The sequence below is a fragment of the Ixodes scapularis genome, unplaced genomic scaffold (genome assembly GCF_016920785.2).
Source record: "Ixodes scapularis isolate PalLabHiFi unplaced genomic scaffold, ASM1692078v2 PGA_scaffold2__306_contigs__length_199485367, whole genome shotgun sequence".
NCBI classification, from domain to species: Eukaryota; Metazoa; Arthropoda; class Arachnida; order Ixodida; family Ixodidae; genus Ixodes; species Ixodes scapularis.
This window is the reverse complement of record NW_024609857.1, coordinates 109,831,343-109,843,638: the sequence shown is the minus strand read 5'-3', so window position 1 is coordinate 109,843,638 and position 12,296 is coordinate 109,831,343. Positions and strand designations below refer to the sequence as shown.

The following is a 12,296-nucleotide window of genomic DNA, read 5'->3' as shown; positions in this document are numbered from 1 at the left end:
ATCAGGCACTACCAATCTCTTGTGGTGTGCATCGCACGGTCTGTAGAACTCTAGGACACCGTGCGGATCTTCGAGGGATCACTAATAATCTTTCCCGTCGGGTCAACGTTTTATTTTTTTTGTTTTTGCGGGAGGGGGGGGGGGGGGGTTGAAGGGCGGGGCAGTGGAACGCCGGTCCTTGGTTGCTTTCGCGAACATCAGTTTTGCTTTGTGGGGAGAAGACGTTAAAAAGAGTGCTGCTTTCCGACCTGTTTGTTTTCTTTTTTGGCCTATGTTATGTACAGAAGAAATTCTCTTGAAACTGGAAACGTCAGAAAGTCCGCGCGTTTTGTATCCCAGCCGTTTCTTGTAGATGCGCTGCCCTTCACATTCACTGAGCCGTTTGGATCGCCTTTGAAGCGCATCCTTTGGTACGCGAAAAATGGTGGCAGCGGTGCCAAGGCAGTGACGCTGTTGCTTGACTTATTCAAGAGCTTTGTTTTTGTCACTTTCGCGCTATAAAACCCGTGTCGTTGTTTTTTTGTTTTTTTATATATATACTTTCGGCTTTCCTAAACACCAGGAGAGAAATAATACAGCTCAGAAGCAACCAAGTGTCTCGTGCGCTATTGACATGCGCGTCCTAGATTTCCAGCTTGTCGCGTTTTTCTCCGCGCGTATCTCGTTGACTAAATTTTTATTTTGTAACAAAACGAAACCCCAGATTGCTCAAAGTTGGTCTGCATGGAGCTAATAAAGCACTCCAATAAAATTAATACCTCGGCAGGGTAGTGAGCGCTAACTCGGGTGCACGTCTCGAAACGAAACGCATTGCTGAATTTTGCGTCTTTTGGCGGGGTGTAAACACCAACTTCGTATTTATATTCCCCGGAACACTCTACCTGAGAGCTCTCCCTTTTTCCACATGCAACGTGTATAAGTCGCTTCACCTCTAAGTAAAGTTTTGAAATACTCTAATTACTTGTCTAGGAGATGGAGGGCGCTAAACACACAATGTCATATTTTGCTTCACCTTCCCTACCACAGAATCTCGCCAAGCGTTCAGTTAGGCTTCACAACTCTTTCAGCGTTCAACTAAAAAAAGTCGATAGCTTTTACTTACGACCGCATAATCCGCCATCGTCGGGAACGCGCGGTGGATTAGCGGCTCTCAGGCGGTGCCGCTGCTTTTGACTGCACGAAGACGACGAGACTTAACAACGATAGCATGGGAACTGGCAGTGTCATCTATTGCTCTGGAGTGTAGCTATTACTTGTGTTTAAAATATTTTTGTCTAAATGCGCAAATAATACTTGTATTAAACGATGTTTTTATACAGTGATGTCTCGTTAATATGAACCCATCCGTTCTCCCCCAAAAGCGTCCATAATGTGAGTTGTTCATAACGAGACAAAAATTCGAGCATTTACTCTGTTCGTTCCCGCAATAGTAGTGGATATAAGGGGGTACTCATAATAACGGGGTACGTACTAAATAAACATGAACGTATATTAAAAAAAGAGTTTACAAATTTGGTCTTCAAGGCTCGTTTCATTCTCAAAAGCTTTTTTTTCATTCTTTTTTTTTTTACCGTCAGCGGCTTTTGGTTATGGGAAATATTTTAGGCGAAAAACTGCGGTGTCTAAAACAGAGGAATCTAGAGACCGTGCTAGAAGTTTGAGTTGTAGTCTCTGTTCTTGTTTTAAATGCACAACAAGCACAACTTATTTACCTGAAATTTGTTAACATTCCCTTGCTGCTACCCATCATGAAGACTGACATAACGCAACCGGTTCAATAAAACGTAAATGTTTATTAACCTAATGGGTAACCGCCGTCTTCATCGCATTCCAGAATCTCGAGTACGCTACACTTTTCTTTTTTTTTTTTCTATGTCCGCCACTGAACTCAACTGACTGAGAAAATTAAAACTTCAAAAAATTAATTCAAAGCAAATATGAAAGCCCATACGGGAAGCCCACCGCAGATTGCATTTGTTTTATGGATTCGTATGCGGGGTTGCTTCCATGCTGAACTCCTGTCATTACATATTGTAGTGATCGCCTCCCAGTCGAGCTCTGCGGAAGCATGTTGCTGATAACAGCAATCAGCCTTTATTTTGTTGTTATTGAAAAATGGCCTATGAGATCGAAGCATATTTTTATAAGAACAATCAGGAAATCATGATGTCCAACGACGTCCTAAAGAGCTACGTTATGTAATATTTCGGGTAGAAAAACGCTTCCTTTCTCTAAACCTTTGAGAAGAGCCAGAGCGACAAGAATATTTCAATCCAAAATGACTGAGCGGTAGAAGTTGAAAAATCCGCAAAATTTTCGTTGTTCCAATCACTGGCATTATTCTGTGCACAAACATTTGGGTGGTAAGGACGAAGGTATGATGCTCATATTTTTTTGTTTTTATTAGGCTCTGAAAGGAAGTTATTTTTTTGTTTTGTTTATTCATTCTATTTTCTTAACCCACTTCTTATCTGGTAACAGTGCCATCTTCGAGATTCACTAAAAGAAACAATGTTGTAACCCGACAAATTGGGCTTTAACCGATTTAGAAGTGGAGCAAATAATTATTACACTCTTAGAGATTTTACAGCGGAGCTGTTAAAGGCCAGTTTCCCCAGGATCGTGTCCCCCGCAAAGAAATGTCGACACAACAGTCTGGACAGCTACCGCCATCTTTGAGTGACGGCGGCAAGCCACGTATCTGGTTGCCGCCGTCGCACATAGACGGCGGCAGCCTTTCCACTCTGGATTGCCGACTTTCGGCCGGCCATTACTTTCCATTGTACAGCTCCGCTGATCTTTCTTCTTCACCAGAGTGGAACGGCTGAAAGGTTTTGAGTCTGCAAGCGCTCAAAATATCATTTTCTAGTTTAAGGTCATAATCGTTCAAATGGGCGAGAGATAATGTGCCTCATTGGCACGACGTCTCTCTGCCAAAAAGGGATGACACTATTTTTGCCCCTGTATCACCTGAGCGCAATGCCACTGGTCTTGCTCGCTGGTCGCCTCGATTCAAATAAAACTAAATAGTGACCGTTGTTTTGAGAACGCTGCGGGGTAGCATACAGACATGCACTTCAAATAGTGCAGGTAAAACTGCCTCTGACAGATATATATCGGATCATTCTCAAACTTCCAATAAAAGCGCGACATAAAACAATTTTGGAAAATTGCTAGGCATTTGTGTTGGACCTGTGTAACGTTTTTGCATCACAAACATTTAGCGTCACATGGCCTCAATACTATTCCGTTTCTCCGCTATGTATAGCTGGGAACCTTGTGTATAGGTCACTTGGCATAAAGTCATGTGACATCTTTTTCCATGCTAAATCTAGCGGGGAAACTAAATTGGTGCTTATGTCAAGGGACGTGAATTTTCCCGCTAAATCTAGCTGGGAAACTGAATTGGTGTTTAGGTCACGTAACGTTAATTTTTCCTCTAAATATAGCGGCGAGATTGTGACGTCACATGATGTCACAATTTCGGCTCCACGGCTTCACGAAACTCGGAGCAACTAGCCAAAAAACGCTTCAGCTTAAAAGATTCAACTCATCCTGTTATTACATTTAAGTTCTTGCAAGAGTCCCTTACATCGATTATTTTTAACGTTCTTTTAATGGCTCGATCATGCACCGGAAAAAAAGAAACTTCGCGGAATAGTTTTTTTTTTTCTTGAATATCTTAACGAGATTCAACGATAGTATACGGTGAGCTGTGAGGTCAGATACTATATGCGTACTTGTAAAGACTATTGAAGGACGAAATATCTCAAGAGACTTTTTAAGATGGCGTGTGGGTCACGTTCAAGGGTCGGGTGTACGTTCAACGCGAGGCTCCTATTTTTCAACTGGATTTTGCTTAATATGGTAACAAATGTCCGAGGAAATCACTTCAGAGTTCCCATTAGGGAGATGACGGCGGTTGGCTCAAAAGGCGACCTTCATTTTGGTCACGTCGTCGCTGCTTAGTAATTTCCTCTCATGTCGTTACCGCCGATGAGAGGAAGGCGAGACGATTTTATAAACGAACCTAGCACGTCGGATGCTTAGTCTTAAACGAGGACGACCAAGGACACCACAAAGTGGGAAGTACATGAAGAAAACTGCTCTGATTGTCGCGGCACGAATCAGTAATTGGATGAGAAGGCGCCTACAAGCGAAGTTGGATCAATCCTAGAGGATCCCGAAGCTGATCAGTTTTTTTCACTCCCGGCCTTGGCGACAGTGTTATTTATATGTGTTTAAGTAGTCCCAGAACGTCGAGTGAAGTACGCGAAAACACGTGTTGTAAGGTACACGATATTTCAGGTTGCGGCACCTAGCCCACAGAACTAGCAAATTGCATGCCAGCAAAGACGCTTGTCTATCAAGTGGAAGAATTGCACTGTGACACCTTTCAAATACTGGAAGCTGTTACCAATTATTCAGCGTTTATCAACTTTTCTTCTTTTTTTTCTCACTGTGGTTATTGAGTTTTGTTGATTCTTCACAGACTCCGCGGTGGTCATAATTGCATTCCATCTGGGCTCACATCTCAGCGTTATTCTATCGTTAAAGTAAAAAAAAAATATATATAATAATCTTTTTTTTTTTTTTTGCAGGATTCAGTTGTTAGAAGAACGTTACAAAAGCAGTGCTATACTGCGAACTATGATGGTGGGGATTGTAGTGTCCTTGATTTAGCGAAATCGACTACACAGGTTGGCAACATTGGGGTATCAGAAAATGGCGGATTAAACGAACGTAAATTACCACGCTGCAGTCCTCAATCCAAGCAATTCCTAAATACTCCAACACCATAATGGTGTCAGAAGTGCCGTCCGTGGTAACGGAACACCCCTAGAACTTGTGCACCACGAAATAATCGGCGAGCACCGCCACAGCAATCAACGGAACGGGTCAACATGGCACGCATGCTGCCCCCGTTTCCGAGCTTCAACATCCAAACGACGGATGCCAACAACATCGGCCTTGAGTGGGCCAAGTGGGTGGACAGGTTCGAGAACTTTCTCGTTGCGTATAACATTACGTCGGACGTACGCAAGAAAGCGCTCCTCCTCCATTACGCCGGTGAGGAAGTGCATGATCTCTACCGGTCTCTCCCGGACGACTCGTCATGGGCAACTGTCAGCAGCACCGCGCAAGGCGCAGCGAGAACGTCAACATCTGAGTACGACGCCGCGAGAGCAAAGCTCGACGCTCACTTCGCACCAAGAATCAACCCAACATTCGCCATTTATCGTTTCCGACATGCACAACAGAACGTCGGTGAGTCACTCGATGCTTTCTATGCGCGGCTCCGGCAGCTGTCTCGTCATTGCAACTTCCCAGACGTTGATCTCGAGGTAAAGAATCAGATCATCATCGCGACCACATCCACGCGCTTGCGGAAGTATGCCATACTGCATTCGCTGGACTTGCCGGATATCCTCAAGCAAGGACGCATGTTCGAAGACGTGGAGCACGATGTGTCTGAAATCGAGCGGAGCGCCGACAAGCCAGTCCTCGCAGTACGAAAGGATGAGCAGCATCGCGGCAGCAAGCCGAAAAGAAGTTTGAAACCGCCTCAGCGACCAAACTACCAGACACACCGACATCACAGCCTGTCGACAGATTGTCACAACTGCGGTGGAAAATGGCCACATGACGGCGGACGATCAAACTGTCCTGCATGGGGAAAAACATACAAAGCCTGCAACAAGATCGGACACTTTGCCAAGGTGTGCCGTTCATCAAACAAGACAGTACAAACTATCAGCCAAACCCGCCAAGACGAGCTTCAAGCGGTGAAGAACACGTTTTTCTAGCAAAAACATTGCCTCCAGCAAGCACGTCTCCCAAAGCTGTCATCAGAGTCGACAATGTTCCAATCACTTTCGTGATTGACACGGGTGCAACCGTGTCGGTTGTTGGTGAAGATGAGCTCCGGAACTGTCACTTAGATGAGAAAATCGAGAAAACATCCGTAAAGGTGTTTCCATACAGGGCAACTTTTCCTCTGGAACTTCTGGGAAAAGTCTCAGTCAGCATGATGTACAAGGAAAGGTGCAGTCAAGAGGACATCTTCGTCACCCCAGGAAGCTGCGCACCACCCCTAAGCTTTACAGCAGCATCAAATCTTGGTCTTATTCGAACCACATACCAAGTCGAAGACTCCCCAACAGGAAAGTCGATCGTGGAATCATTCCCTAACTTGTTCAAAGGAGTTGGCAAACTCAGGGAGCAGCAAATCCACCTCTTCGCGGATGAAACTGTTCCTCCCATCGCTCAACCGCACCGACGCATTCCATTTTCAGCGCGAGCACTTGTGGAGACAGAACTCGACCGTCTCCTGTCAGAGGACATAATCGAGCCAGCAGTTGGACCCACACCATGGGTGTCTCCAGTGGTGATTGTACCGAAACCCTGATGAGATCCGTATGTGCATCGACATGCGCCTTGTGAACACTGCCATTCAACGAGAGCGACATCTGTGTCCAACAGTTGATGACATCATCGTAGCCCTCAACGGAGCAACCATTTTCTCAAACCTTGACCTGAAAAACGGCTATCATCAGCTGGAACTGGACGTGTCTTCGAGACGACTAACAACAATTTCAACGCACACTGGTTTGTTCCGCTACAAACGTCTCAACATCGGCATCAGCAGTGCAGCAGAAATCTTCCAGAACACAATTCGCCAAGTGCTAAACGGCATCCCAAACGTCCTAAATGTCAGTGATGATATTCTGGTCTTTGGAAAGACGAAAGAAGAGCATTACACCGCTCTAGATGCAGTCCTACATCAACTTCGGGAATCAGGACTAACGCTCAATGAAAAGAAGTGTCACTTCCACCAGCGAGAGCTGACCTTCTTCGGGCTCATTTTTTCATCAAAGGGTGTTAGTCCAGACCCTAAGAAAATCGAGGCTTTCCTACAAGTAAGAGTACCAGAGTGTCCTCAAGAGGTGAAGAGTCTTTTGGGAATGGTCAACTACTCAGGTCGGTTTTTACGAAACCTTGCTGACCTTACTCAGCCACTGCGTGAACTGGCGCTAAAGAGTGCAACCTGGGAGTGGACTGAACGACACCAGAAAGTTTTCGACGAAATGCGGCGCGTCATGTCAGACGCATCTACCCTGTCCTACTTCGATCAAGCCAAGCCGACAGAGCTGGTTGTAGATGCAAGCCCACACGGACTTGGTGCCATTTTAACACAACGAGATGGTGCACAGGTCGCAGTGATAGCTTATGCAAGCAGAGCATTAACACCAGTGGAAAGCCGCTACTCCCAAATCGAGCGAGAAATGTTGGCAGCAGTATGGGGCATGGAACACTTTCGGCTCTACTTGTGTGGTGCAAACTTTCTTTTATTGACAGACCACAAGCCCCTGGTGAGCATCCTGGGAAAACCAAAAGCGTCACCATCTGCCCGCATAGAGCGCCTTGCTCTCCACATCCAACAGTATGCATTTGACGTACAACACACTGCTGGAAGCAGCAACCCCTCGGACTACCTTTCAAGACACCCAGTGCCACAACAGGAGACAGGCACTCGCATCGCCAAAGTTCCTGGTGAGTATGTCAACTTCATCCAACGCCAGTGCATCCCAAAAGCCTTCTCGGTCGAGGAAGTTGTGGAACAGACCAAGGCAGACCAACAGCTTCAGCTACTGGTGAGAGCCATCCAGCATCCTCTACGTAACGACTGGCTGCTATCAGAACTAAATCCATTTGCAGCTATGAAGGCAGAACTCACTTTAACACCAGAAGGTCTCATCCTTAGAGGGACACGCCTTGTCCTTCCAACTGGTCTCCAGAAACGTGCAGTGCAACTTGCACACCGAGGTCACCAGGGAATCGTAAAGACGAAACAATTACTACGAGAAAAGGTATGGTTTCCAGGCATGAACAACCTTATGCACATGCCGGTGAAGAGTTGCCTTCCATGCCGAGCTGCAGTACCCCAAACAACTCAAGAGCCACTTGCGATCACCGAACCTCCCAGCAGTCCCTGGGAAAAAGTATCCCTCGACTTTTGTGGTCCATTTCCCGATGGGAAATATGCAATGGTGGTGATAGATGACTTTTCGCGATACCCTGTGGTAGAGGTCCTCAGTTCGACCAGCGCACGCAATGTACTGAGCAACCTCCGAGCAGTGTTTGGCCAGTTTGGCATCCCAGAACAAGTGAAAACGGACAACGGGCCACCGTTCCATGGCACAGTTTGCTGAGTTTGCCCAAGAGCTGGGATTTCGACACCACAGAGTCACACCGCTATGGCCTCAGGCCAACGGTGAAGTGGAGTGATTCATGAGGACATTAAAGAAACAGGTGCACACCAGTGAACTCGAAAACAAGGACTGGAAAGCTGAGCTAGATACCTTCTTGATGTCTCACAGATCTACGAAACAAGGCACAACAACAAAAACTCCTTACGAATCGCTGTTTGGAAGACCAATGAGGAATCTCCTTCCCCTCTATGCAGCCCCAACCACAAGAACAGTGGACTCAGAAGGACTGAGGTCAAGAGAGCTTGCAAGAAAGGCTTACAACAAGCATCGAGCTGACACACGGAGAGGCGCTCGTCGACATCGCTTCTGGGTGGGTCAGCGAGTCCTGTGTAAACAAGCCCAACACAACACATTTACGTCGTATTACGATCCGACCCCTTATACCATTACCAGCATTCATGGATCTCAGATCAAAGCATCCCAAGGCAACCGAATGATCACACGGAACGCTAGTTTTTTCAAGTATGCCTCCAGGATCAACCGAGTGCCACCCAGAGCAGACACCGACCTAGATAACACTATGCCACCGTCCAGCACCGACAGTTGCATTCCAGCACCAGGGTCATCAGTGCCTGCAAGACGACAGAGCCCCCTTCATCGACGCTACCCCGTCAGAAACCGCAAGCCACCACGGCATCTTGCTGACTTTGCAACATAATCCCTTTTAAAATCTTTGTGAAGAAGAGTGAACTATTGCAAAATGAAAGAACTCATCTCAGCAAGTGTTCAGCTGAACATCGACAGCACGTCATTTATTTTATTTTGTTTTGTTACTTTGCAACATTTTATTTGATGTATTAGGTTTTCAATTTCATCTTCTCACAAGGAGGGTAGCTGTAGTGTCCTTGATTTAGCGAAATCGACTATACAGGTTGGCAACATTGGGGTATCAGAAAATGGCGGATTAAACGAACGTAAATTACCACTCTGCAGTCCTCAATCCAAGCAATCCCTAAATACTCCAACACCATAGGGATGTCATATATTTGTGAGTTATTGAATAATGTGCTGAATAAGTACCACCTAGACGACAAGACTAGCGAATCAGGTCAAGGTTAGTAGGTCCCCCTGGCCGCCCCAAGCGGTAAATACGCTGCACCTCGACGAGAGCCGCCGCTAAGCTGCAGACACGTCCGTCTTGGCGTCGCCTTGTGCTGACGTGGCGCTCGTGAGAAGCTGCGAAACGCAATGTCAACAATGCTGACGCGAAGTATAGGCAATTCTCTGCGTAGATCCACCGGTGATGGTATTTGGGGTGCAAAGAAGCAGGCAGGTCTTGTCGTCTCGGTGGTATGGTCTGAATAGGGCGGGATGTGTGCGCAGGCCCATACGGTCCCATCATTGTTCTTCGGCTCTATGGAGTCATCTCTACTAAAATATATTTCTACGACACGTGGTAGGCATCCCAACCAAAACGGATGCTTCATCGAGTGAGTGGATATATGCTTAGTTTGGATCAGACTGAAAAAAATGTATCGCCAACTGCCCTGCAACTGTGTTGCTACGTAAGCCGCTCTTGGTTTAGCGCTAGTAACCTCCAAGCATTTCTTCTCGCGTTGTGCCTCCAGGTCTCTCCACCCTTCTCCACCCACTTCCCTTTGCCCCATTGACTGAACACTATGTGTAGGTCACGTGAAACCGATTTTCCCGCTAAATTTAACGGGGAAAGTAAATTTTCGTATGGCTCACGGAACAGCATGTCACGTGACGTCAATTTTTTCCGCTAGCGAGGATACTGAATTTGTGTATAAGTCACGTGACATTAAATTGTGTGGCGTCCATTTTTCCGCTAAATTTAGTGGGGAAGCTGAAGTCGTGTTGAAGTCACGTGAAGTGGATTTTTCCGCCATATAATAATAATAATAATAATAATAATAGTTTATCAACCTGATAAAAAATCGCGCACAAAAAAAAAAAAAAGGAGGGCGAAGGAGGAAGGAACAGTACACAGACAGGCAGAGATGTGTGTACGCGCGTGTCTGTTCTGTGTTCCTTGCATTTTTGTCTTTGTCTCTTTCTGAGCGATTTTTCATTTGGTTCAACGCTTACCAACTCGCCCAGTTTACACCCTAATACAGTTTGCTAATCATTTACAAATGAAGGGGGCTGGGAAAAAAAATTGTACAAGCTGCTTCACTGGGGCCAGCCCCCTAAACAGGTTCTCAGTGGTCGCGAAAATATATAGAGCTGGGCAGTTTCTTGATAAAATAACGAAATATAAATTATCAAATACTACAAATATCAGAAATAAGAAGGCTGTTAGTGGCCATAAGCCTCAAACAGCAATGCAAACGTGAACAATAATAGACACTGAATAATTTATATAACGTAAAATCACTTCTTTTCGGCGTTAGCCGAAGAATAAAGCTGTGAACAGTATTTGTCTTGACAGGAGGCAGTTAATAAGATTACGTGATCTGATGGATTCTATGTCAGTATTTGTTTGCATGATGTGTTTAACAATGAAGGCAAGGTTTTTTTTTCCAATCATTTGAGAGCAGTAATCTGCACGCGATCTATTCACTATCCAGAAGTCAGACTGACGAGTGGAACATGTGGTCTTGTTCTGAGAAATGCTAACTATTGAGTATAAAGGGCGCTGAATTCATGTATTACCAATTGTATATAAGAGCATCACAATCGGCATAACGATTAGTCAGCGCGCAGCTCCTGTCTCGTGTCATTCATTATACTGCGGCTTTCCGGCAGCGTTCGCCGGCCCACACCACATTGGCGCAGTCGACAAAAGCACCACCTCGGCAGCAGCCAAGATGACAGCCGTTCTTCGCAAGTAGTGCACAAGGGGCGTTACGCAGTAACGCAAGGATGAATATGATCGGGCTGCCATCGTTAGCCCCGTTTTTAGAGGCGCCGGGAGCCCGGACAGTGCCATCGCGGCAATGGCGAGTGGATTTCGAGATCTCTCTGCAAGCGACGGAAATGGACGCGAAACGGCCAGCACAATGAAAGGCGATACTGCTACAATATTTGGGATTGAAAGGTCGAAGAGTGTTTCGCACCACCAACCAGTGCTGCTGCAACTGAAAGTACGCCGGAGCAGACCACATCAAAATAGGGTAAGCCGGACGACTATACCGATGCACTTCGTTTGTTGGACTGACATTTCACGAACACTCTGAATGTGCTTGTCGAACGACGGCGATTCATGTTGCGGCGACAGCTTCAAGACGAACCGATACGCGTGTACGTTAGTGCCCTGCGACAGCTTCCGAGTACGTGCGACTTCGGTGACTTTCTTGAGGCAGCTCTGCAAGACAAAGTCGTCGACGGAGTACGGAGCGTGGGGTTAAGACAGAAGCTGCTCATGAAGGGTTCACAGCGTATACGTTGGGCCAGGCCATTGACATCCTACAGACTTTCGAGCGGGCAGCGGAAGGTGCCTCTGTCTACGAGGAGGGGCGTGGCGCTGCCATAGTTCAGCAAGTCGAGAGGGCAAGAAATCGTTCAGGAACAGAAGCCTGCAGTTCTACAGCAGTTCCGTACCGCAGGTGTTACAGATGCGGTGTTTAGGACACCTAGCCAGTGCACGGGAATGCAGAGCGCGAAAGAAGCGCTGTTCGAGGTGTCACAAGGTTGGACATTTTCAAGCGGTACGTAGAAGTACCGGGCAAGCGCGGGTGCGAGCGGTTCAAGACACAGACGGGGACAAAGAGTTGGGTGTCCTAACAGTCACAGATAACGAGCAAACCACTCTGATTGTCGACGTTTGCGTCGAGCGCGAAGTGATATAGCTTGTCGTGGAAACAGGCTTGTCAGTGTCTATCTTGCCAGAAAACATCTATCAAGAAAAATTTACAAGGCGGTTCGCCTTAGCTCCAGCAACGGTGACTCAAAGGGACTTCTCAGAGCAAAGAATTCATGTCTTGGGATGTTTTGTAGCTCAAGCTGCGCGTGGAGGCGTTTGGTCAAACATTCGCTTCTATGTGGTTTCAAGGGACATGGCGTTGCTGGGACTGGATGCCGTGCAGCAACTACGACTACATATCGACGGCGCATCGCTGG

At 46.5% G+C, this 12,296-nt stretch overlaps 1 protein-coding gene across 1 annotated transcript; it reads left to right on the top strand.

The window, feature by feature from the left end:
• The first annotated feature begins 4,904 nt into the window (after positions 1 to 4,904).
• Positions 4,905 to 5,807, top strand: LOC115331934. The gene has a single exon (XM_040209801.2). It carries the CDS (start codon positions 4,905 to 4,907, stop codon positions 5,805 to 5,807), a length of 903 nt encoding a protein of 300 aa, XP_040065735.2.
• The last annotated feature ends 6,489 nt before the right edge of the window (positions 5,808 to 12,296 follow it).

Excerpts from the sequence above, each read along its gene's own strand:
- LOC115331934 (XM_040209801.2), top strand. The coding sequence starts at position 4,905 with ATGGCACGCATGCTGCCCCCGTTTCCGAGCTTCAACATCCAAACGACG.